The 25,777-nt window shown below is 41.5% G+C and overlaps 1 protein-coding gene across 2 annotated transcripts in view; it reads left to right on the forward strand.

Moving 5' to 3' along the window:
* The window catches only part of LOC137049297 (zinc finger protein OZF-like), a 34,403-nt gene that overhangs the window by 4,692 nt on the left and 3,934 nt on the right, over positions 1-25,777 (forward strand). Inside the window, exons 1-2 of one of the 2 annotated variants that reach the window (XM_067427803.1) lie at positions 16,069-16,125; positions 16,425-16,683. In XM_067427803.1, the coding sequence (XP_067283904.1) occupies positions 16,425-16,683 (259 nt within the window). In that variant the 5' untranslated portion in view covers positions 16,069-16,125. Of the gene's footprint in view, positions 1-7,773; positions 9,759-16,068; positions 16,126-16,424; positions 16,684-25,777 lie in introns of those variants that run through there. The other variant, XM_067427804.1, reaches the window with a different exon arrangement.

The following is a 25,777-nucleotide window of genomic DNA, read 5'->3' on the forward strand; positions in this document are numbered from 1 at the left end:
TCTCACTCTTTTCTTGCTGCATTAAAGATTAAACTGTAATGATGTAGTTGTGATCTGCTCTCGTGATGATATCTCACAGCTGAAGCAGAGCTGAACTGATTGTATTTCCCCTCACAGCGCTAACAGGTCAATTAGTTCTAGTTCTGCTTCAGCTGTGAGATACTCTCACGAGTGGCGAACACAATTACTGACAAGCCAGAAATTCATCTAACCTTCCGATCGCCTCTGGTTTATACACTGGACGAATATAGGATGATTCAAAATGATTCATCTGTGTGTGCAACGAGTAAGATACGTTTGTGGATCCGCGCTGCGCATTCATTGACTTTGTGAGTCGATCCTATATGGTCTCAAAATCCAAATGAATCAAATAGGATCGACTCACAAGTCAATGAATGCATGTGCAGCAACGTTTCCACAAATGCACATTTTACTCGTTGCACGCACAGATTAATCATCTTAATACTAAAATCATCTCATAAAATAGATGAACACCTCACAACAAACTGGCCGTTGGTTGTGTAACTTATGAGGGCGTTCATGTGACTCTATTAACATTGCAGTTCACTCTGACTCGCTCAGGAGAAGCACACAAGTTGTAAAACATAAAGATGAATAAATATTAATTGAATAAATTGAATTTTATAAATATATTTTTGTAGGCCACTTACCTCTTAAAAACACGGTCGTTGTCCTGTGTCTCTTTTTCGCGATTGAAGTCTGTTCAGCTGCGCTTGCTTTGGTTGATTGGTGGATGTCTTGAAGGTGCATTACCGCCACCTGCTGGATTGGATTGTGGCGCATTCGATAGGGACATATTCTAAATTCTTTATTAACCCTGTATTCTTTAGATAAAAAATGAAATGCATGTACATTCTACATGATTTAAATAATAATAATAGCCTACATTTTTATTTATTTAAAACTGATAGACTAAATTTATGGTAGAAGTTCTTTGTTTTGTTTTTTATTGTTGTTTTTTTTACATTTTTTATTATAATAACATGAAACACAGAATGACTACATGCCAGTAAGCAGGAAAACAATATGCCTTTTAAAAAGATTCATAGTTTTTACAGCTTTCTTATTGGAAGAGTCAGAAATCAAACACACATACAATTTTAACTCTTCCAGATAAAGGTTAAAGAAAGGCTTACAATTACAAAATTTACATTTATGTATTCTTTGTTAATCCACACACTCGTTGGTGTACTCATCGTATCCTTTGAGGATAATAAATGTGCTCACATTCACACAAATTAGGGGTGTAGCGATTTGTTTTAACAACGATTCGATTCGACTGAAATGAAACAGTCACACTGATTTCAATTTTTGGCAAAAAAAATTACTGAATCGATTTCAAATCGCTGAATTGTTTCGGATCATATCGTTCTAAAGGAACCAATATCGTCCTTTAATCGTATCGACAACCTCAAATCGTGATACAAATCGAATCATTGTTAAACTAATCGTTACACCCCTAACACAAATGTACCCAATTGATTTGGACTTGCCTTAACATGTTGAATAATGTGACAGATAGATTGACCGTAAGCCCCACCGGTGGAGAATTAAGATGACCAAACATCAGCATTGATTCAATGTTTGTCTTTTCAACACTGAAAAGCATGGAATTATCAACATTGATCCAATATTATTTAGCAGTGAATTTTCAACATTGGTCCAGTATGGTTTTAGCATTGAATTTTCAACATTGATCCAATATTACTTAGCATTGAAATTTCAACCTCAACCAAAATGATGATTCTGATGGAATTTCAACATTGAATCAATGTCACAATGCTATCTGGGTATCCTCCTGACGTTTTTTGACATGAACAGCATGTGTTCTGATCATGTCCTTCGTCCTATCCGATTTAACTCCGTTCCAGCTGCTGACAGTTCTGGCCTCAAGTCATTGAGGAAAATGTTGCACTTGTCCATATCCCACCGACTCAGGGTTTTCTCTTTCTGGGGGGCTGTGACATTCAAATTGAATTGAACTAAATTGAAAGCATTTATTATCATTGTATTTGCATACAATGAAATTAGGAGTGCAGCTCCAGAATGATGGTTGAAAGACATACATATAACCAGGCAACCATTACCACAAGAAAACAAACTGTATTAATTATTTTAACGTTGATAATGTTCTTTACATTGTCATTATAAGTGATTACTGTCACTTTAAATGATCTTCCGCTGTCGCACATGATGAAGTCGCAGTTACAAAACGCGTGACTGTCCCCCACCTGCTCCTCTTCAAAAAATTACATTTGCTGCCCCATTGATCAATGTATTTACATGAGGGTTTTGGTTTTTTGCCAGGAGTGCCTTCCGTCTCTATCGTTAGTTACGTCCATCATCCGCCTCGGTTTTGTTTTTTTCCCCGCGTTGTCACTCGTCATCTGACCTCACACACTAACCTCGTGACAACAGCCACCTATAGTGTAGGCAGTTATCGCGAGGCTAATTACAGAGCTCAGATTGGAAATGTTTTTGTTTTTTTTACTCCGGTATTATTATTATTTAATAACGCAGGTTAAAATACGGGTGATTTAGGGGAAAATATGAATACGGGAAAATGGCTACAGATTCAGCTGCTTGAATTAAGATCGGAAGGTCATTCGACCAGCTAGGAATGGTCCAGGAAAAGGTCAGTGAGAGAGAATTCATGTCTCTTTGGGATGGAGCCACAAGGTGTCGTTCAGTTGCAGAACGCAAGTTTTTGGATGGTCTTTAAATCTGAAAAAGCCGGTGACGGTGACCAAGAGATGGTGGCTGCTTTGTAGGCGAGCACCAGTGCCTTGAATTTGATGTGTGGCCATTGGCAGCCAGTGCAGTCTAATGAAGAGAGGCGTGACGTGCGCTCTCTTCGGCTGCTTTTTTGGATCAGACCACTCTCACTGCTGCATTCTGGATCAGTTTGATTTGATTTGTTTTGATAGTGCATCCCAGAAGTAGCCTGACAAGCCAGACCCACATCAAGATGTTTGGTCTAGAAACTCACCATTGATAGCTCAATCCGAGGGGCGGGATAAACGGTTGTCTTTCAAACTCCCTCTGCACGCGATTGGATAGCGCTACACCAACCAGAGCACGAAGGTGAAGCGGAGCTCGTTGACAGATTAAACATTTGCTGTATAAACATTGCAAAACTCCGAACACATCTTCCCTTCTTAAGAATGACTTCAGTGCTGTTCTTTGTTCTTTTCTCAGAGAAAAGCTTAACTCCAAGTCTTCCAGAGTCGCGGTCAAAGCTGATTCGAAAGACTGCCGTTCGCCAGTTTTTGTGTTTATTAGAAACACACAAATGCAACTCGGCCGTCGTCATTATGGCCCCACCCACCGACTCAATACACGATGTGATTGGCCCGGCAAGAGTTTGGCTTTTACAGCTCAGAAGGGTATTGAGAGTTGCTTGACGACACTCGTGAGCAGATTTGCTGCCGTTAGGGTGCGTCTAGATTTCTAGGTTATGCCAGAAGGCCAGCTAGAAGAGCATTACAGAATGTACATCCCAATGTTGTATATCGTAAATCTGCAGGACCGGGCTGTTGTAGTAATGTGCTCAGTGAAGTTTAACTGGTCATCAGTCACAACTTTAAGGTTCCTGGCTGTCCTGGGTGGAGTTATGGTTGATGAACCTAGCTGAATGGAGAAATTGTGATGAAGTGTTGGGTTGGTTGAGACCACAAGCAGTTCAGTCTTTCCACGGTTGACTTGAAGGTGATGCTCCTTTATCCAGTCAGAAATGTTTGTCAGTCAGGCAGCGATACGAACAGCGGCTGTAGGATCATCTGGTTAAAATGATAAGTAGAGTTGAGTGTCATCAGCATAGCAGTGATAGGAAAAGCCATGTTTCTGAATGAAAGAGCCTAATAATGACATGGAGAATAGAAGTAGTCAAAGCGCAAATATGACTTAGACATTTAACCTCTCCACGACACCCTAATTGACCTACCTGAGAGGTAAGACTTGAACCACCAGAGAGCAGTTCCTGATATGCCCATCTTCATGTGTATTGATAGGAGTATCTGATGGTTGACTGTGTAAAAAGCAGCAGACAGATTTCTGCCTCGGAGAGCAGAGAGAAGGAGGGGAGCGTGTGTGTTAGTTGTTGAGATATGCGTGTCAGTTTGTGGTGAGGAGAATTGGCTGCTCATGGAGGTGGTTTTGTTTGTGAAGAATGATGCAAAGTCATCAGCTGTAAGATGTCTGGATGAAAGGGGGCAAAAGCTGTCTAAGCAAGATGTTGAAAAAGAGATAACTTGAGAAACAGCCTGCTCCTTGGACAAGATAATTGGAAGCCTTTCTCCCTCATGCAATGGTGGCTCTTGCAAGTCTCCCTCTTACTCTCAAAAGACCATTGTCCAGCACTGAATCTGAATGTCCCTTTTTCTCTTGACAGTAGCTCCTGCCTTCAATGCAATAATCTCATCAAGAAATCTCTCGCTGATAATCCTGAATAATAGCGAATTCTGCTTTCATGATATCATCTGCAGTCAATTATTTTCCACCCATTTTGGCCTTCCTCTTTCTTGTTGTATTAAATCTATTTCATTCAGTCCCTGGAGCACTCTGCATGAGTAGATGCCAGTAAATCCCTCCTTTGTTTCCAAAACTGCATAAGCATCTCCTTGACCAGCATCCATGCGACAGACGGTTTAAGTCTTCCAAAATCTGAAAAGTAGAACTCAAAGGGTAGGAGACTTTTAAACCTGACGGGCAAAGGCATGTGCTGTGCATTATACGTTTGTTATATTTGGGTCATCTAGAGATATTGACAACAGATTCATGTTGGAATTGTTGGGCCATGCTTCTTCTTTCAAAAGAAAATCAGGTCCCTTAAGCCATCCCTTACATGCTAAACATTCTTTAGCACCAATACCCCCTAGATGCCTCATCAGCTGGATTTAAAGTTGACTTGATGTGCATTTCCACCATTCAGCTGGTGTGTGGTGAGTGTTCTGGCGCAATATGGCTGCTTTTGCATCATCCAGGTGGATTCTGCACATTGGTGGAGGTTGAGGAGACCCCCCCCCCCCTCTAAATGTAAAGCACATCGCTAAGGAAAGACCTGTGGAATATTATCTTCCCAGCCAACATTGCACTTGCACATTTCTTAAAGGACCTGTTTTACAGGCAGAGTTAATGGTGAAAGAAACCCCCAAAGGGTCACCGAACTAACCACAGACAACATGCCATGTATTGTGTGAGGACGCTCTTTCATGGATTAACTACCGGTGAATTTATCTGTTTCAGTGCACCAGTGCAGACCAAGTATTCTTTCTATTGGCATTTCATCTTTATCTAAGACAAGCTCTTTGGTTGCCTTTGACCTCTGTTCTTCTGGAAATGCAGGACATGAGGACACGACTACTATTCAGAAATTTTGACAGTTGAAATCCTACCTTAGCACAAGCAGCAATGATATGGAGCCATATGGAGTGCTTCAGCTTCTGTGGCAAAGATGTTAAGACTCCTGTCTGAACCTCATAAGAACACCCAACAGATAGTTGGTGAGATAGGGGCCCTGCAACAGCTGACCATTCAGAGGTTCCTTTAAACATTGCAACACAATCGAACACTACTAAGTTTTCTTTTTTGATGATATACACCATGGTGTGGTATGTACCAAACCTTACAATCTTCTCTTATCAGCTTCTGAGGTGGTACTTCCTCTGCATATCCCGTATCAATTACATCAGACAGAAAGGATATATACTCTTGCTGATGTTCTTGATTTCTTTTTAACTTCCTTTGGTTTCCATTTTTTTCTTGAACAGTTGGTCACATCATCATCCGACAGTTTCTCATTAAAATTATGATTATTTTGAGCAATCAACACATCCTTTAGCCTGGCAACTGAGATCCAATTGGCCGTGACTACATGACAGCCATTGCTTCCTTTTTCACTATTACCACCTCTTAGTGGCCTATTCATGGCCCAATCCAATAGGGTCTTGTCAGCATATGGTCCTCTTACTTGACTGTCAGTGACTTCCCACGGTTCCATACGATTTGATGCAGTGAGACTAATCAACATTTCAACCTAATAATTTAAGTCATTCTGAGTGAGAATTTTATTCTTGCTCACCTGCATTGGTTCTTGAGTATACAGCTCTGGTAAATCCATAAAAGTCTCTCCATAGGCTTGAAAGACCAGAGAGCATGAACATGTCTACAGACCTTTCTTGGCTCATGTATGGAGCAGTATAAAGCTTCTTGTTCCTGTAAGATTCAGTGTTCTTAATAAGATGTTCTATAAAGAAACTGGCTGAACTTCCAGGATCCAAAAACGCCTAGGTGTTGACAATCTTGGTACCTGACTTTGCCTTGACTTAAATTATAGAGAGAACACATTCCTTGTTCCCGGCCCCAGTTTGACAACAAGCCTGAAAAGTAGTGTTAGGGGTTAACAGCTTATGACCCAGGACCAGTAGTGAAGAAATGAAGTCAAAGAGTCAGGATTGCAATTAATTAAAATAAATGTACTTAAGAATAGTTTACAGTTTCAAATGCAGCAGCCAGCTTCAAGTCTCACAAGGAGTTCGTAGGCCGCGTTCCCTCTCTCACAGTCTCGTTGCCTCGCCCTATCATACATAGAATTGTCCCAACAGTTATACCATTTTCAAGGTCTATCCACGTCATTACTGCAATGTGGATGGTTCTGATTGGCTCAGAGACAATGCACAGTCATGGTAAATGTCCACACATGTCAGTTAATCTGATGCAAAGTTTCCATAGAGTTGTCACTTGTTGATGCTTTCACCCGGAATTAGCTCCGTAGTGACCTTTCAGATCTGGAGCAGGCCCCAGCTTTCCCAGAACAACAAGTCCACCCATCTCTTACTGTGCCCATTGTACACCATTCTCAACACTGATCTGTAACATAAAATATTGCGCATTAAGCTCCAGTTCTAACCAAAACATACTGATAACGTGCTTTCTTTCAGTGAGAGGGACACACAATAGTACAGGCAATATTCATCTTGACTCTTTAGTGTTTCAGTTAAAGGAAATATAAAAGGAATAAAATATAGTAAATTAAATGAAAGACAAATCCATATTTTGTATCTGGAAGCCGGGCTAAGTGAGCAAACGCTGTTAATGCACTCCTGACGTGTTAGGGGTGTCTGATACCTCAAAAATCCAAACACATGACCTTGTTGCAAGTGTTTAGTGACACACCACACATCTCTAGGCCAAACCCTCAGTCACTCCTCAGAGACCAAATATACACTTTAGAAAACAAGAAACTAAAAGCAAAATCATAATTGGACAGAATCAATATAATAATATAGGAAGATAAATATTGATTAAGGTTTTGATTATGAATTTAATTAGTATATATATATATATATATATATATATATATATATATATATATATCCTAATTAAGGTGGATTATATAGTGGATTTCAGAATTGCCCTTTCAGTAGCAAGAGCATTTTTTTACTGTTAATGGTGATAGTTTGCTTTTGGTTTCCATGTAAAGCAAAGAGGGATGCCTTTGATTGCAGATACATGGGTTTCTGCAATCTTTACTTGCATCCCCAGTCTTCTAGCAGCCAAAACAGAATCTATTCATTCTCAGTGTAGGGATCACTATACCAAAATTCCAGTAATCGGTACCAAATACCATAAAAATGTTACGGTTCTCTGTACCAATTACGATACCACAGCAAAACGTTTTTTATTTATTTAACTATTTAATGTATGTTGTTTTGTGCACTTAAACTGGGGTTAACTTGTTTTTGTCTCTTTTAGATCCGATGGCACTGAAAGTGGAGAGTCAAGAGCTAAATATGAAAAAGAAAGATCCATATGGGCAACATCATGATTTCATAACTGGAGAAAAATATGAACAGACTGAAAAAATTTCCTCACAAAAAATAACTCGAAAGCCTCAAAAGAGTTTAATTGAAAAACAACAACTGAAAGTCCACAGGAAAATTCACACTGGCGAGAAGCCTCACATCTGCCAACAATGTGGAAAGAGTTTCACTCATAAAGGGCATCTTAAAGACCACATGAGAATTCACACTGGAGAGAAGCCTTACACCTGCCAACAGTGTGGAAAGAGTTTCACTCATAAAGGAAACCTTGAGCAACACATAAAAATTCACACTGGAGACAAGCCTTACACCTGCCAACAGTGTGGAAAGAATTTCACTCATAAAGGGATTCTAAACGGCCACATGAGAATTCACACGGGAGAGAAGCCTTACATCTGCCAACTGTGTGGAAAGAGTTTCACTAATAAAGGGCATCTTAAAACCCACATGAGAGTTCACTCTGGAGAGAAGCCTTACAACTGCCCACAATGTGAAAAGAGTTTCACTCGAAAAGGGATTCTTAAAGGCCACATGAGAATTCACACTGGAGAGAAGCCTTACACCTGCCCACAATGTGGAAAGAGTTTCACTCGAAAAGGGATTCTTAAAGGCCACATGAGAATTCACACTGGAGAGAAGCCTTTCACCTGCCAACAGTGTGGAAAGAGTTTCATTAATAAATGGCATCTTAAAACCCACATGACAGTTCACACTGGAGAGAAGCCTTACACCTGCCCACAATGTGGAAAGAGTTTCGCTCATAAAGGAAGGATTGAGGAACACATGAGAGTTCACACTGGAGAGAAGCCTTTCACCTGCCAACAGTGTGGTAAGAGTTTCACTCAAATAAAGGTTCTTAAAGTCCACATGAGAGTTCACACTGGAGAGAAGCCTTTCACCTGCCAACAGTGTGGTAAGAGTTTCACTCAAATAAAGGTTTTTAAAGTCCACATGAGAGTTCACACTGGAGAGAAGCCTTTCACCTGCCAACAGTGTGGTAAGAGTTTCACTCAAATTAAAGTTCTTAAAGTCCATATGAGACGTCACACTGGAGAGAAGCCATTCACCTGCCAACAGTGTGGAAAGAGTTTCAATTATAAAGGAAGCTTTGAGAAACACATGAGAGTTCACACTGGAGAGAGGCCATACACCTGCCAGCAGTGTGGAAAGAGTTTCAATCATAAAAGAAGTTTTGTGCAACACATGAGAGTTCATACTGGAGAGAAGCCTTACACCTGCCCTCAGTGTGGAAAGAGCTTTAGTCAAACATGGAATCTTAAAGTCCACATGAGAGTTCACACTGGAGAGAAGCCGTACACCTGCCAACAATGTGGAAAGAGTTTTAATCATAAAGGGAGTCTTAAAGGACACATGCAAGTTCACACTGGAGGGAAGAGTTTCACCTGCCAACAGTGTGGAAAGAGTTTCAATCATAAAAGAAGCTTTGAGCAACACATGAGAATTCACACTGGAGAGAAGCCTTACAGCTGCCAACAGTGTGGAATGAGTTTCGCTCAAAAAGGAAACCTTGAGCTACACATGAGAGTTCACACTGGAGAGAAACCTTACACCTGCCAAAAGTGTGGAAAGAGTTTCACTCGAAAAAGAACCCTTGAGGAACACATGAGAGTTCACACTGGAGAAAAGCCTTACACCTGCCAACAGTGTGGAAAAAGTTTTAATCATAAAGGAAATTTCGAGGAACACATGAAAATTCACACTGGAGAGAAGCCCTACACCTGCACACAGTGTGGAAAGAGTTTTATTCGAAGAGGAACCCTTGAGGACCACATTAGAATTCACACTGGAGAGAAGCCCTACACCTGCCAACAGTGTGGAAAGAATTTCAATCGGAAATGGCATCTTAAAGTCCACATGAAAGTTCACACTGGAGAGAAGCCTTATTCCTGCCAAGAGGTAATGACCCCTTCCTGTTCCAACATGACTGTACACTAGTGCACAAAGCAAGGTCCATAAATACATGAATGAGTGAGTTTGGTATGGAGGAACTTGACTGGCCTGCACAGAGTCCTGACCTCAATCCGATAGAACTCCTTTGGGATGAATTAGAGCGGAGACTGAGAGCCAGGCCTTCTTGTCCAACATCAGTGCCTGATCTCACAAATGCACTTCTAGAAGAATGGTCAAAAATTCCAATAAACACACTCTTAAACCTTGAGGAAAGCCTTCCCAGAAGAGCAGACGCTGTTATAGCTGCAAAGGGTGGGCCAACTCCATATTAAACCCTACAGATTAAGAATGGGATGTCATTAAAGTTCATGTGCATGTAAAGGCAGGTGTCCCAAAACTTTTGGCAATATAGTAGGGAGACAGTCAGTGGTGCTCCATGGTGAGGAGGATCAGGATGAGTCAGAGGATGAGGGGGGAGCAGAGTTTAAAGACAGTCAGTGGTGCTCCATGGCGAGGGGGATCAGGATGTGGCAGAGGATGAGGGGGAGCAGGGTTTGGAGACAGTCGGTGGTGCTCCATGGTGAGGAGGATCAGGATGTGGCAGAGGATGAGGGGGAGCAGGGTTTGGAGACAGTCGGTGGTGCTCCATGGGAAGGAGGATCAGGATGAGTCAGAGGATGAGGGGGAGCAGGGTTTGGAGACAGTCGGTGGTGCTCCATGGTGAGGAGGATCAGGATGAGTCAGAGGATGAGGGGGAGCAGGGTTTGGAGACAGTCGGTGGTGCTCCATGGCGAGGAGGATCAGGATATGGCAGAGGATGAGGGAGAGCAGGGTTTGGAGACAGTCGTGGTGCTCCATGGTGAGGAGGATCAGGATGTGGCAGAGGATGAGGGGGAGCAGGGTTTGGAGACAGTCGGTGGTGCTCCATGGGGAGGAGGATCAGGATGAGTCAGAGGATGAGGGGGAGCAGGGTTTGGAGACAGTCGTGGTGCTCCATGGTGAGGAGGATCAGGATGTGGCAGAGGATGAGGGGGAGCAGGGTTTGGAGACAGTCGGTGGTGCTCCATGGGGAGGAGGATCAGGATGAGTCAGAGGATGAGGGGGAGCAGGGTTTGGAGACAGTCGGTGTTGCTCCATGGCGAGGAGGATCAGGTTGAGTCAGAGGATGAGGGGGAGCATGGTTTGGAGACAGTTGGTGGTGCTCCATGGCGAGGAGGATCAGGATGAGTCAGAGGATAAGGGGGAGCAGGGTTTGGAGACAGTCGGTGGTGCTCCATGGTGAGGAGGATCAGGATGAGGGGGAGCAGGGTTTGGAGACAGTCGGTGGTGCTCCATGGTGAGGAGGATCAGGATGTGGCAGAGGATGTGGGTGAGCAGGGTTTGGAGACCGTCAGTGGTGCTCCATGGTGAGGAGGATCAGGATGTGGCAGAGGATGAGGGGGAGCAGGGTTTGGAGACCGTCAGTGGTGGTCCATGGTGAGGAGGATCAGGATGTGGCAGAGGATGAGGGGGAGCAGGGTTTGGAGACCGTCAGTGGTGCTCCATGGTGAGGAGGATCAGGGTTTAGGTGTTTTGAGGCAATTTTAAATAAAAAAAGTGCAGACTTTGTTACATCTAGGTAGTTCAGAATTCCCCTGATGTCTTAACAAAAAAAAGCGTCTTATAAAAATGAACGAAGCTCTTACAAATGTTGAACATCACAATGAGTAGTTAATGAAAGAAATTGCATTTTGGGGTGAACAGTGAACACTATACAAACAACCAAAAAATCACTTTAGCAAAAACAAGAAAATTACTTCTCAAAGTAGTTAACTAAATATCACCCTTTACTTTTTATTACCCCTCTTAACACCTTGTTGATTATGTCCTACTCTGCCCTTTGCCTCCAAACCCAGACTCTATTCAGAAACTTAATTTGTAAATACTTCTACAAGCATCAAATCTTCAGGCAGTGCTTCTGTAAACTATTGAATATTTGCATTACTTACCACATCTTTGCCATGTCCTTCACAAGGCTGATTTGCTGACTTAGAACAACCTCCTTCGCCCTGACTCTGAAAATGTTGAACAGTTTTAGTTGTAAAGAACTCTTCTACCATCAAATCTTAAGACAGTGCTTCTGTAGATTCTTTCATGATTGGATGACAAATCACAATGTCGTTGCCTCAAAAGTCTGATTTGCTAACTCAGGATCACCTCCTTTGCCTTGTCCTTCAACATGAAACAGAAATGATGCGGACACTACGCAAATGTCGACAATCATCACTTAGCAACTTTGCAACCAAGTCATTTGGTTCCACCTGACTGTTCATTTCCACATTCAGCAACTCACAAAGCACAAAGTCCTCCTTTCTCCTTTGCCCTTCACGAAACCCAGATTCTGAAAATATTCAGAAGTTTCATTTATAAACAATTCTTAACACATCAAATCTTCAGACACTGCTTCTGTAAACTGTAGCATGCTTGCTCTACTTACCACATCTTTGCCTTGTGCTTCAGCATCAAACAGAAATTATGCGAACACAACACGTTGTCCTCTGTATTTTATGTGCAAATGTCCACAATCATCACTTAGCAACTTTGCTACCAAGTCATCTGGTTCCACCCGACTGTTCATTTCCACATTCAGCAACTCACAAAGCACAAAGTCACCAATTATAAAAGTGCTCATTTGATCACTCCTGTCCTGTATCATGACCGTTGAACTAAGTACTGATATCACTTTCGCAGTTTTGCAGTACGCTGCACATTGTGGACACCTTGCCATTAATGTCTGCAAATTGACAGCGGGCAAAGGATGCATTTTTGGACATAGGTATTCGCCTTTTACCTCTGCGGTCACAATCATTAAGGAAGACTGTGGTTGTAGATAAAGACAACTGGAACACTTTGACTGTCCCATTCACCTAAAATACAAAATACAGTGGGAAAAAATGTTACAATAAGCAAATCTCTTTACTTAGCAACAATAACTTAATGTTACATCACAGACAAAAATCCAATAAACAAGAACCTGGATCTGTATCTGACCTATATTAAAAAAACAACAACAACAGACATACAAATTCATATTAAACCCTGCAATTTAACTTAATTTCTGTTCTGAATTTGAACGATGGTGTTACAGGTTTGGAACAACACGAGGAAGAGTAATTATTGACAGATTTTTAATTTTTACATGAACAAACCATTTAAAACATTGTTGTCTGATTATAACAATTTGTAATTTTACCCCATACCTTCAAATATTCTACATTGTATTAATGGGAAAGAGAGATCTGTTCTGTTAAAACAGCTTTGCGGGTGGTACTTGGCAGCCAGACAGTGTCAGAGGAAGTCCTATGGACAGTTCTTACAGAACTTAAAGGAGTGTTAAACTCGAAACCACGTGGTTACACCTCTTCTAACATTTCAGACCTTGATCCCATTACCCCAAATCTCCTCCTCATGGGGTGGCGAGATTCTTCTCTACCCCAGGTGATTTATGCCAACACTAAGCTCCTTGTCCGTAGATCTTGGTGTCATAGTCAAGTCCTTGTTGATTACTTTTGGGCATCCTTTATTCAAAACTATCTAGCAGGTCAGCAGCTTCGTCAAAATGGAATAGAGAAACTCCTAATCTAAATTACTCCGCTGTAGTGGTAGTTATTGACCCTCAACTCCCACGAGCTTCATGGCAGGGTAGTACGCCTTCTAGCTAGTCAGGTTAAGCGTGTTAGAGTAGTGGAGACTGTTATTAATGGAAAAACGTATGTACATCCAGTACATTACTGTATTTGGGGGGCGGCTGTTGTAAATTGACCAATTTGTTTCCTTTTTTCCCCCCTTTTATTTTCTTTGTTACTAAAGCCCCTTTCTCACTGCGATTCCAGCAAATACACGAATAATGCAACCCGGCATTTGTTTCCGGGCCACTAGATTTGGTCCATTCACACTGCCAGCGAAATACCGTTATATGTGCAGTTTCACACATAACCCGTAACGGTCACGGATCAAGTTAACACGTGACATCCGGATGTGACGGATAATGGCGAGCAATCTCAGCTTCAGCGCGGATAGTAAAGAGCTCCGTGGTCTCGACTTGTGTCCAGTTTGTGCTCATTTCTGCTTTTTTAATTTTAGTTTCTTTTGTATATGAACACACTGCGTTTAAAACACTGACTAGCTCTTCTGGCACTGCAGGGTTGTATTATTGAAAAAACAAGTTCTAGGAGTCGCACAATAACTATGTACACGTTGCGGCATTAGTTTTGGCTTTTGTTCACGAAGCACTCGTCCCGGATCGAACCCCGCAATGTTACTAGGTCCCCGACCCGGGTTCAATTCGGTGATCAATTCAGGGACGTGGTTGTTTTCACACAGAAGGCGACCCGGCAATGTTCCGGGAATATTGCGGGTCTGACGTGCAGTGTCAAAGGGGCTTATGTTTTCTCACAAACCCAAGTAACTGACATCTCTATATGGTGTACTACATTACCCATAATCCCATGATCAAGGTCTATAAATAGATGTAATTTCCTCTTTTTGTCCTCTTGCATTGGTGAGGTGTGAGTGTTTGAATGTACATCCCACCATGTCTTTTGAGTTCTTTTCTCAGGATGTGTTAAATAAGTTTGTTTTGACAATTGTATGATTTGGATTTGTTTCTATGAATTGGGTTTAAAAATCTTTGGATTGAATATATATTGTTTATATATGAATTGTTTGTATGAGTCTGATTATTTTATTGTATAGTTTGTAGTGACTAAAGACCATCACGTTCATCCTATCCATTCTGTGTATCCCATCCTGATAATCCTGTCCTTCTTTTAACATCTGTCATGTGAATTTGCTCCCTGTATCTCAATGTCCTTTGGGTTGTTCAAGGAATTCAAGATTTAAGCATCCTGAACTTAATAAACTAAAGACTGTAAGGACTAGAACTTTTTTGTCAGTGTTTTGATCAGACAGACCGCCAAGTTTCTACAATTCTGATGGGACAAGTTGTTACTTTTTCTTCCCTGTCTTTCCTGAATATTTCACATTTCTGTCACATTTGGCATGCTTTGAATGGACTGATAATTCTAGCTCTTTTTCCTCAGTTCCTTCAACAAACTCTTCTCCTGTCAAATAATCAGTCATGTTGCCCTTTCCAGCCTCTAACCTTCTCAGTCATCCTTTCATTAACATTATTCAGGGACCTCAAGTCTTCACCACTTTCACTCAAAACATCTTCCACTGACTAATTAGATGCTGCAACTTCCCTTTGGGACTGAATCTTTTGCCTCATCCATCTGCTTAGTAGATGCGGTACATGAAGGCAAAAATAAACCATAATACGGTTACCTCTGCACTTCAATTGGATGCCCTCAGGCCCAAGCAGCTTTGAGACTAAAACAAAGAACTTCTCCGATCCTACATTCAGGACTTCAATCACCTTTGCGTTGTCCTCAATATTAAGGTCTTCTAGTAGGGTTAATTTTGACTGAGAAACATTTGTCATGTTGTACCAATTGCCATTTGCCAGAAGTTCTCCTCCACATACACACAAAGAGATGCTGTGTTTTTTCTGCCACATCATATGCTCTATTTTTCATTTTCTGATGAGATCTTGTGAAAGTCTCCCGATCTTTAATCATTTGCAAAATTTTCAATCATATAACATTAAGATTTTCAAAACAAACAAGAAACCAAATTAATTACAAATGCCAACAACTCACACACACATAAAATTACTAAAACTTTATTACCAAGCAAAAAAATTTACGATTTCAATAAATTATTAAAGACCTAATTTATGATATGTATAATGAGTTAATTTGATGCTGTTTGCAATAACATCTGTTTCTTTTTTTACACATCAATAATTATTAACCAAGTTTGCAAAACTACGAGATTCATTTAGATTACTGATGTTGATTAAAAAATAATATTCAGTTTAAAACCACAATTATCTACTAAAAGGAAAACAAATCAGAGGACACAAACACAATTAATTTAGCCCTAATAATTGCATAATTTTACCTATTGAATGTTGCATATTTGTTTGTTGATTAAACTCTTAATAAAATAAATATAAACAAATAAAACTTATTTGCTGTTTGTATAAATGATTTCTGCACACAAAAATTTGTGTTTAACATTTGCAGAATCTCGCATATTAGATGTGGTTCAAACTCTTTCTTTGGTAGTTATTTTTTAGCAAATCATTAACTAACACACATTTCAATATGTATTTAAGGATTCAACTGATGTGTGTTTTATTGTTTGTATGTGAATGTCTCTACACATCTGTGACTTGAGCATGTGATCAGGACTTTTATTTTGTAGTGGAGATGTGACGTCATAAGGCTGTGCCGCGCTCCTGCATCTGTTGTGAATCTGCTGAAGAAAGGTTTGTGTTTTTAAGCTTTTAAAGCGTTTAAATCAATAAAAACTGTTCGGTCAATGTTATAGTTTTAACAAGAAATATTAAATAAATGTTTAATTATTATACTTAACATTGCCTTATCTAACATCAATGAGCTTTATTTTGTGTGAGAAAAGAGCACACACACAGAGTTGATTTTAAAGTTGTTGTGCTTGCTTGTGACCAGATAGTAAAGCATGAGCAAAAATCACTCTCTTACCAGTGACTGAACTACTGATTTAGTTTGGATGTTTTTTATTTCTGTGATTATTCTTATCTCAAAGATGACGTTTATTAAAGAGGAGAGTGAAGATGTGAAGATTGAAGAAACATTGAGAGTGAAACATGAAGAAACTGAGGACCAAACAAAGATGGAGTTTATTAAAGAGGAGATTGAAGACGTGAAGACTGAAGAAACATTGAGAGTCAAACATGAAGAAACTGAAGAGAAAACAAAGATGGCGTTTATTAAAGAGGAGAGTGAAGACGTGAAGATTGAAGAAACATTGAGAGTGAAACATGAAGAATCTGAGGACCAAACAGGTTGGTTTCATTCTCAAAGCTGAACTCGGTCATTTGTAGGGATGGGTATCGTTAAGGTTTTAATGGTACAACTACTCTTACCGGTATTGCTTATTGATCTGGAACTTTAACAGTATTCTTATCAGTTCTTTTTTTATTAAGAACATACTTAACATTGTTTTATAATCTGAAAATGTAAAATATCTATTTACAAATATCTGACTCTTTGCCTTTTGTTGTTTGATTCACATTAAATGGCGCAATTATCTTATAATTTTATTACTCTGCTTCTTTAAGACCAAATGCAGGTCTAATAATATACAGGTCCTTCTAAAAAAATAGCATATTGTGATTGAGTTCATATTATTGAGTTCATTATTTTCCATAATGTAATGATAAAAATTAAACGTTCATATATTTTAGATTCATTGTACACCAACTGAAATATTTTTAGGTCTTTTGCTGTTTTAATACTGATGATTTTGGCATACAGCTCATGAAAACCCCAAATTCCTGTCTCAAAAAATTAGCATATCATGAAAAGGTTCTCTAAACGAGCTATTAACCTAATCATCTGAATCAACTAATTAACTCTAAACACCTGCAAAAGATTCCTGAGGCTTTTAAAAACTCCCTGCCTGGTTCATTAGGCCGACCTGACTGCTGTCCAGAAGGCCATCATTGACACCCTCAAGCGAGACACAGAAAGAAATGTCTGAACGAATAGGCTGTTCCCAGAGTGCTGTATCAAGGCACCTCAGTGGGAAGTCTGTGGGAAGGAAAAAGTGTGGCAAAAAACGCTGCACAACGAGAAGAGGTGACCGGACCCTGAGGAAGATTGTGGAGAAGGACCGATTCCAGACCTTGGGGGACCTGCGGAAGCAGTGGACTGAGTCTGGAGTAGAAACATCCAGAGCCGCCGTGCACAGGCGTGTGCAGGAAATGGGCTACAGGTGCCGCATTCCCCAGGTCAAGCCACTTTTGGGCTACAGAGAAGCAGCACTGGACTGTTGGTCAGGGGTCCAAAGTACTTTTTTCGGATGAAAGCAAATTTCAAAAAATCAAGGGAGCTACTCACAAATTGCACTTTAACCAGGGCAGTTTGAAGCGCGCTGTACGCAATCGCCAGCCATTATTAAATAATAATTTTTGGCTTTTAGCACAGGTAGTGAGTGATAGTTTGGTTTCGATTTGAGTCGTTGGCAGACCGTTGCGTTGATTAATCTTTGGGATAATTATAAGGGCGGACTGTATATTTAAAGCCGAGCAAGTTAGCCGGCCATTAGGAGAAGCGCGTCGGTCAGAGAAGGAGCTCGAATCGCAAGTAAGTCTATCCGAAATACTCTGTATTTGCTGTATTGCTTGGTGTATTAATTACTAGAAGGAAGATACATTTCGTTTCTGCACTTATTCTTTTTATTCATAACTTTGTTCCGGGAGCTACTCACAAATTGCACTTTAACCAGGGCAGTTTGAAGCGCGCTGTACGCAATCGCCAGCCGTTATTAAATAATAATTGTTGGCTTTTAGCACAGGTAGTGAGTGATAGTTTGGTTTCGATTTGAGTCGTTGGCAGACCGTTGCGTTGATTAATCTTTGGGATAATTATAAAAGTCCACACCTGCTATCACTCAAGTAGTGATCAGTGTGTATTTAATAAGCGTGTCAGCGCTGTCGCGGGAGCGTTCAGCCCTCGCGTTCAGCCCTCGCGTTCAGCCCTCGCGTTCAGCCGCCTCGTGTGAAGACCGACAAGTGTAAAGACATCTTTTTCGACTCGACCTACGATCGACTCCACCCTAGAACGAACACCGAGAACGCACTTAAGTATTTATTTATTTCTCTATCCTCTTTGTCCTTCTCTCTTTTCTCACAATGTGCTTTCAATACATACCCACTATTTCTACCCCTCGCTCCACTATCAGACGTAGACAGCAGCGCAACACTGCTAATCTGCGTCTTATTCCTTCCTCTACTAATATCCCTCCCTCCTTTTCTCTGGGTCTATGGAATTGTCAGTCAGCTGTAAACAAAGCTGACTTCATTCCAGCCTTCGCCACTCATTCCAATCTGAATATCTTGGCCTTGACTGAGACCTGGATCCGTCCAGAAGACTCAGCAACTCCTGCTGCTCTCTCTAACAATTTCTCCTTCTCACACACCCCTCGCCACACTGGCAGAGGTGGAGGCACAGGTTTCCTTATCACAAACAATTGGAAATACTCAACCCACACCTCTCTCTGTAATAACAACTCATTTGAATACCATGCTATTACAGTTACAGCTCCTGCTAAAATCCATCTTGTAGTCATTTACCGCCCTCCAGGTCAATTGGGCACCTTTGTTGAGGAACTAGATGTGCTGCTATCCTCATTCCCTGTGGATTCCCACTTGTAATCCTTGGTGATTTCAACATCCACCTGGACAAACCGTATGCTACAGATTTTCACTCCCTCCTATCCTCATTCGATCTCAAACCTCTTACTACCTCACACACACACAAATCTGGCAACCAACTTGACCTCATCTACATACGCAACTGCACTACAGAAAACACTTTGGTCAAACCCTTACACTTCTCTGATCATTACTTCATCACATTTAATCTACATCTTACTACTCATATGCTTCCACCTCCTCTACCATTTAGTTTCAGACGAAACCTGCGTTCTCTTTCTCCCTCTCACCTCTCCTCCGTTGTGTCATCCTCTCTTCCGTCACCCACACAATTCTCCTCTATGGATGTCAACACTGCAACAGACACTTTATGTTCCACTTTAACCGCTTGTCTAGATACTATCTGCCCTCTGTCCTCTAGGCCTGCTCGCGCTACTCCCTCTAACCCTTGGTTATCTGATGTTCTTCGTGAACACCGCACCAAACTTTGGGCAGCAGAGAGAAAATGGCGCAAATCAAACGAAACATCTGACCTGAGTAAGTACCAATCTCTGCTCATTTCCTTCTCACAGGACGTCCATACAGCTAAATCCTCATATTTTCACAACAAAATCAACAGCACCTCAGACTCACGCACACTTTTCAGAACTTTCACCTCTCTCCTCTGTCCCCCTCCACCACCTCCCACCACCTCTCTTTCTGCAGACAATCTTGCCCATTTTTTCACAAACAAAACCACACTCATCAGCAGTCAGTTCACACCTCCACACACACACACTTTTGAATCAGCCACATCCACAGCCAAACATCTTCTCTCCTCCTTCTCTACACTCACTGAGGACGAAGTATCTAAGCTTCTCCTCTCCAGCCATCCCACTACCTGCCCTCTAGATCCCATCCCCTCACATCTCCTACAAGCCATCTCCCCTACACTCTTACCAGCACTCACACACATCATCAACACATCTATCTCCACCAGCATCTTCCCCACCACATTCAAGCAGGCTCGGGTAACCCCACTGCTTAAAAAACCCACATTAGACACATCACTTGTAGAGAACTACAGACCTGTTTCTCTCCTACCATTCATTGCGAAAACACTTGAAAGAGTTGTTTTCAACCAGGTCTCATCTTTCCTCTCACAGACTAATCAACTGGACGTAAACCAGTCAGGCTTCAAAAAGGGCCACTCTGAGACGGCATTATTGTCGGTTACTGAAGCCCTGCGGCTGGCTAAAGCTGCATCCAAATAATCAGTCCTCATCCTCCTTGATCTGTCTGCTGCCTTTGACACTGTGAATCATCAGATTCTTCTGTCCACCCTCTCATCACTGGGCATCTCAGGGACTCCACTCCACTGGTTTGAGTCCTATCTCACAGGTAGGTCTTTTAAGGTTGCCTGGAGAGGAGAGGTATCCAAAACACATCAACTGACCACGGGGTTCCTCAGGGCTCAGTGCTTGGACCTCTCCTCTTCTCCATTTACACCACTTCATTGGGAGCCATCATTCAGGCACATGGTCTCTCTTATCATTGCTATGCTGATGACACACAGCTCTACCTCTCATTTCAACCAGATGATCCCACAGTAGCTGCACGAATCTCAAGCTGTCTGGCGGACATCTCTGCGTGGATGAAAAAACATCACCTGCAGCTCAATCTAGCAAAGACTGAGCTGCTTGTTTTCCCTGCTAACCCCACCATACAACATGATTTTACCATCCAGCTAGGTTCATCTTTGATTACTCCTTCAGGGTCGGTCAGAAATCTTGGAGTAATCTTTGATGACCAGCTGTCCTTCAAAGACCACATCTCGAAGACGGCTCGGTCATGCAGGTTTGCATTGCACAACATCAGGAAAATCAGACTGGTCCTTACGGAGCATGCAACACAGCTTCTTGTCCAAGCCCTGGTCATTTCTAGACTTAACTATTGCAATGCGCTTCTGGCTGGACTTCCATCTTGTGCAATCAAACCGCTGCAAATGATCCAGAATGCTGCTGCACGTCTTGTATTCAATGAGCCCAAAAGGGCTCATGTCACACCTCTATTCATCTCTCTACATTGGCTGCCACTTGCTGCCCGGATCAAATTCAAAGCCCTGACTCTTGCTTATGGATCTTCCACAAGCGCAGTACCCGCATACTTCGACTCACTCCTACGAGTCTACACCCCCACCAGAAGCCTTCGCTCAGCTAATGAGCGAAGGCTTGTGGTACCATCACAGAGAGGCATGAAATCCCTCTCTAGAACTTTTTCTTTCATTGTTCTTGGTTGGTGGAGCGATCTTCAGTCCTCCATACGCACAACAGAATCACTCGCTTCATTCAAAAGACAGGTAAAAACTCATCTCTTCCATGAGCACTTAATCTTACATAAAAAAAAACTCTTTCCCCCTCTATTTCTCCTTTCTTCTTTCCTTTTCTGGTCTTTGCTACTCTGAGCAGTGTACAAATCTTGGTATTTAGGGCACTTTGTGTGTTTCGTTGCCTCTTCTTGACGGATCGCTTCCTGTTTTCCTGAGTTGTAAGTCGCTTTGGATAAAAGCGTCTGCTAAATGCATAAATGTAAATGTAAGGTGCCACAGTCTGGAGGAAGACTGGGGAGAAGGAAATGCCAAAATGCCTGAAGTCCAGTGTCAAGTACCCACAGTCAGTGATGGTCTGGGGTGCCATGTAAGCTGCTGGTGTTGGTCCACTGTGTTTTATCAAGGGCAGGGTCAATGCAGCTCGCTATCAGGAGATTTTGGAGTACTTCATGCTTCCATCTGCTGAAAAGCTTTATGGAGATGATTTGATTTTTCAGCACGACCTGGCACCTGATCACAGTGCCAAAACCACTGGTAAATGGTTTACTGACCATGGTATTGCTGTGCTCAATTGGCCTGCCAACTCACCTGACCTGAACCCCATAGAGAATCTGTGGGATATTGTGAAGAGAAAGTTGAGAGACGCAAGACCCAGCACTCTGGATGAGCTTAAGGCCGCTATCGAAGCATCCTGGGCTTCCATAACACCTCAGCAGTGCCACAGGCTAATCGCCTCCATGCCACGCCGCATTGAAGCAGTCATTTCTGCCAAAGGATTCCCCACCAAGTATTGATTGCATAACTGAACATAATTATTGGAAGGTTGACTTTTTTTGTATTTAAAACACTTTTCTTTTATTGGTCGGCTGAAATATGCTAATTCTGAGATAGGAATTTGGGGTTTTCATGAGCTGTATGCCAAAATCATCAGTATTAAAACAATAAAAGACCTGAAATTTTTCAGTTGGTGTGCAATGAATCTAAAATATATGAAAGTTTAATTTTTATCATTACATTATACATTACATTGAGTCTGGATTTGAATGTGGCTACTGTTGGAGCACATCTGATCTGTTCAGGAAGCTGGTTCAGCTAAAAGCAGACTCTCCTTGCTTTGAGTGAACTCTTGGTATTTCTAAGTGACTTGATCCTGCTGATCTGAGTGATCTGTTGGGTTTGTATTCAATCAACATATCTGCAATGTATTGAGGTCCTAGGTCATTTAGAGATTTTTAAACAAGTAATATTACTTTAAAATCAATCCTAAATGTAACTGGAAGCCAGTGTAAAGACCTGAGGACTGGTGTGATATGGTCATATTTTTTGGTTCTGCTATACAGCTGTCTAATGGTCTTTTTGGGAAGGCTGGTGGACTCAAATCACACCAAGATTCCTGACTTTTTTTAGTTATTAGACCTTTAGGCTCAAGATATGCATTCACCTTGAGAATTTCATCTTTGGCTGCATTTACACTGCAGGTCTTGATGCACAATTCCGATTTGGTGACTATATCCGATTTTTTTGATGACCCGCTTACATCATCTTTTCAAAAGCGACCCGTGTCCGATATTTGCATTTACACTATACACTGGCAAAACACCCCAAGACGTTCTTAACCGGTGAAAGAACCTAAAACAGCGCGATATGCAATGGACACAGACAAAATGATTGCACAATGTTTTGCTGTCTTCACTGTTCCACCCATCTTTAAAGTCGGCAAAACATTTCTCTCTTAAGGCGGAGAAAAAGAGGAGAGCCCTTGACGGGGTCGCCAGGTTTTCACAACAAAACCCGTCCAATTGCAACTTAAAACTGTGTTAAAGTAGCCCAATTCCTCCAGAAAACCGCAGGCTTGGCAACACTGGATCGCAGTTTGTGTCCACTTGAGTTGGCGTCATTCGCCTCCGTCCTTTTTTCAATGACGTACGACTTGCATTTACTGGGGAATATCCAATTTGACCGCTTACATGGGAGACGCTAATACACGCATCCGAATCATATCGGATTTATTACCACATATGAGTGAGGCCTGAATCCGATCTGAGGATATCGGAATCCATGTGTTTTTTTCCTGCTTACACGTTCACATGTCATATCCGATCTGTGCCACATGAGAGGAAAAAATCGGAATTGGGTCACTTGAACCATGCAGTGTAAATGGGGCCTTTGTTTCCAAATGTAGTGATTTCAGTTTTGTCTTTGTTTAACTGAAGATAGTTTTGGCACATCCAGTTGTTAACTTCATCAATGCATTTGCACAGGGAGTCAATGGGGCTGTAGTCATTAGGTGATAGTGCTAAGTAGAGCTGGGTGTCATCAGCATAGCTGTGGTAAGCAATATTGTTATTTTTCATTATTTGGCTCAGTGGCAGCATATACAGGTTAAACAGGAGTGGTGCAGACATGGTAACTTTCTGATGTTGTGGTCTGATCTGTCTGACCCCAGAGCAACTCGAGGATGTGCTGAATGCCTTTCTGATATTATCGGAAAAGAAGGAAGCAAACTCACTGCATTTGCGAAGAACGAACCCCCAGAAAAAAAGATATAAAGAAAATTAAGTAAATTAAATGCACAATTATAGAAATGAAATTGCCCCATCTGCATTTGTAATCACATTCTTTTACGGTTTCACTTATTGTTTTTAATTAAATTTTTGACCTGACCTGACTTCAAAAAGAGTCAATAGTTTCTGTTGCAACATCGAGTTCCTCTAGGCTATCTGGGATGCTGAGGAGATGAAATTGATCAGGAAGATTATTTATAAAGCAATCTTTAGATGTAGGAATGATATCTACCCTATTTGTAACAAGGAGTCAGCTTTGCAGCCTTGGCTAAATTAAGTATACACAAGACTATATAATGATCTGAGAAGTCATCACTCTGCTGCATAATTTCAACTCTAGTATTAAGTCTAATGTATGATTATGACGCTGAGTGGGTCCTGACACGTGTTGTCTCTATCCAATAGAGTTTAGTGTCTCTAAATGCCAATCACAATATGTCTCTTTTAATGTCTACATGGATATTAAAATCACCTACAATTTGGTCGTTATCTTAAGCCAGTACAAACAAAACAGACTTACAGTTTCTATGTGATATCTAGGTGAAAGAATAACTATGTGTTGCGATTTATCTTACTTCTATGACATGAGACAGCTAGCAGACCGTTAGGGAAGCCAGTCCGTCTGCTTACTGACCTAGGCCTCAGTTAATCAAGGTTCAACTCTAGGACTATGTGCCATATTACTAGAGAGAAGAGCAGCTCCGCCCTAGGATGGATCAATACCATCTCTTTTTCATAGGTCAGGTATGCCCCATTTTTTCCCCATGTCTATGAACCCCATGTTATTCTGTGGACTAGGGGTGTCCCTGACTAAGGATTTGCAGATTCGAATCAGAATTGTCTAATCTTTCTATGGTCGACCGATAGTCGAATCATCTGTGTGTGTGTGAATGGGTTGGGAGGGGCACGACAGTAGTCAGCAGGAGGATAAAACTATTTTTATTTTCCTTTACACACTGCAACAACTTTAAATAAAGCGACCAAAACTGCCTGCCAACTGACAGACGAACTGACAATGGCTTTCTTATTTAGGTTTAACTAAAAGGTAATGTGGTGGATAAACATTCGTTAACTGTTTTCTCATAACATTTTAAAGCCACGATCGATATACAGAACATCACACAAATATATAAAAGAACATTTTGACAAATAAACCTAAAAAATACCTGCCTAGAGAGGAAAAGAACACTTTGAGTGCATTTACATGCACGTTCTTAAGCCGATTTTGCCTAAAGGGGGTCGCACACTGGACGCAAAGCTATGCGCCGCGTTTCAGGTATCTCACACCACCAGCAGACACGCACAATATACACGCAAGCTCAATTTTTTATCGACTTCTGACAGAAGAACAGGACGATGAGTGTATCTTGTAGCAGGGTGAAATCAGGAGGTACATTGACGATTTGAGGGAAATATAATATAAATCTAATATAAAACCTTGAAATGGAGCTCTGTGGCACGGCAGGATTTTAAACAACTTCCTGAGTTGCTGCGGACAGGCACCGAATGCCACCAGCGGTGTGTGTACACTCATTAAATGTGTTCGAATTTTAAAGGTGCGAATCTCACAGCTCTTAAAGGGGTCGCACACCAGACAAAAAGCTACGCACGCCGCACCGCACCACACCACGTCGTTAAAATATTGAGCACTCCCATATTGACAAAATGGTATGAACCTCATTTCATAACAACTGCGAATATTCAACTGTGAGATCGGTGGTTGAATCCGGCTCCGCATATCGATGCATCGGATCTTTGACTATTTGGGGTCACCCCCACTGTGGAAAACTGTCCTCACAAAAACAACTTGGCAAACTGTCCTCACTCAATGGCTGGTTGTCTTAAGCCC

This window comes from Pseudorasbora parva, chromosome 20, assembly GCF_024679245.1.
Source record: "Pseudorasbora parva isolate DD20220531a chromosome 20, ASM2467924v1, whole genome shotgun sequence".
NCBI lineage: Eukaryota > Metazoa > Chordata > Actinopteri > Cypriniformes > Gobionidae > Pseudorasbora > Pseudorasbora parva.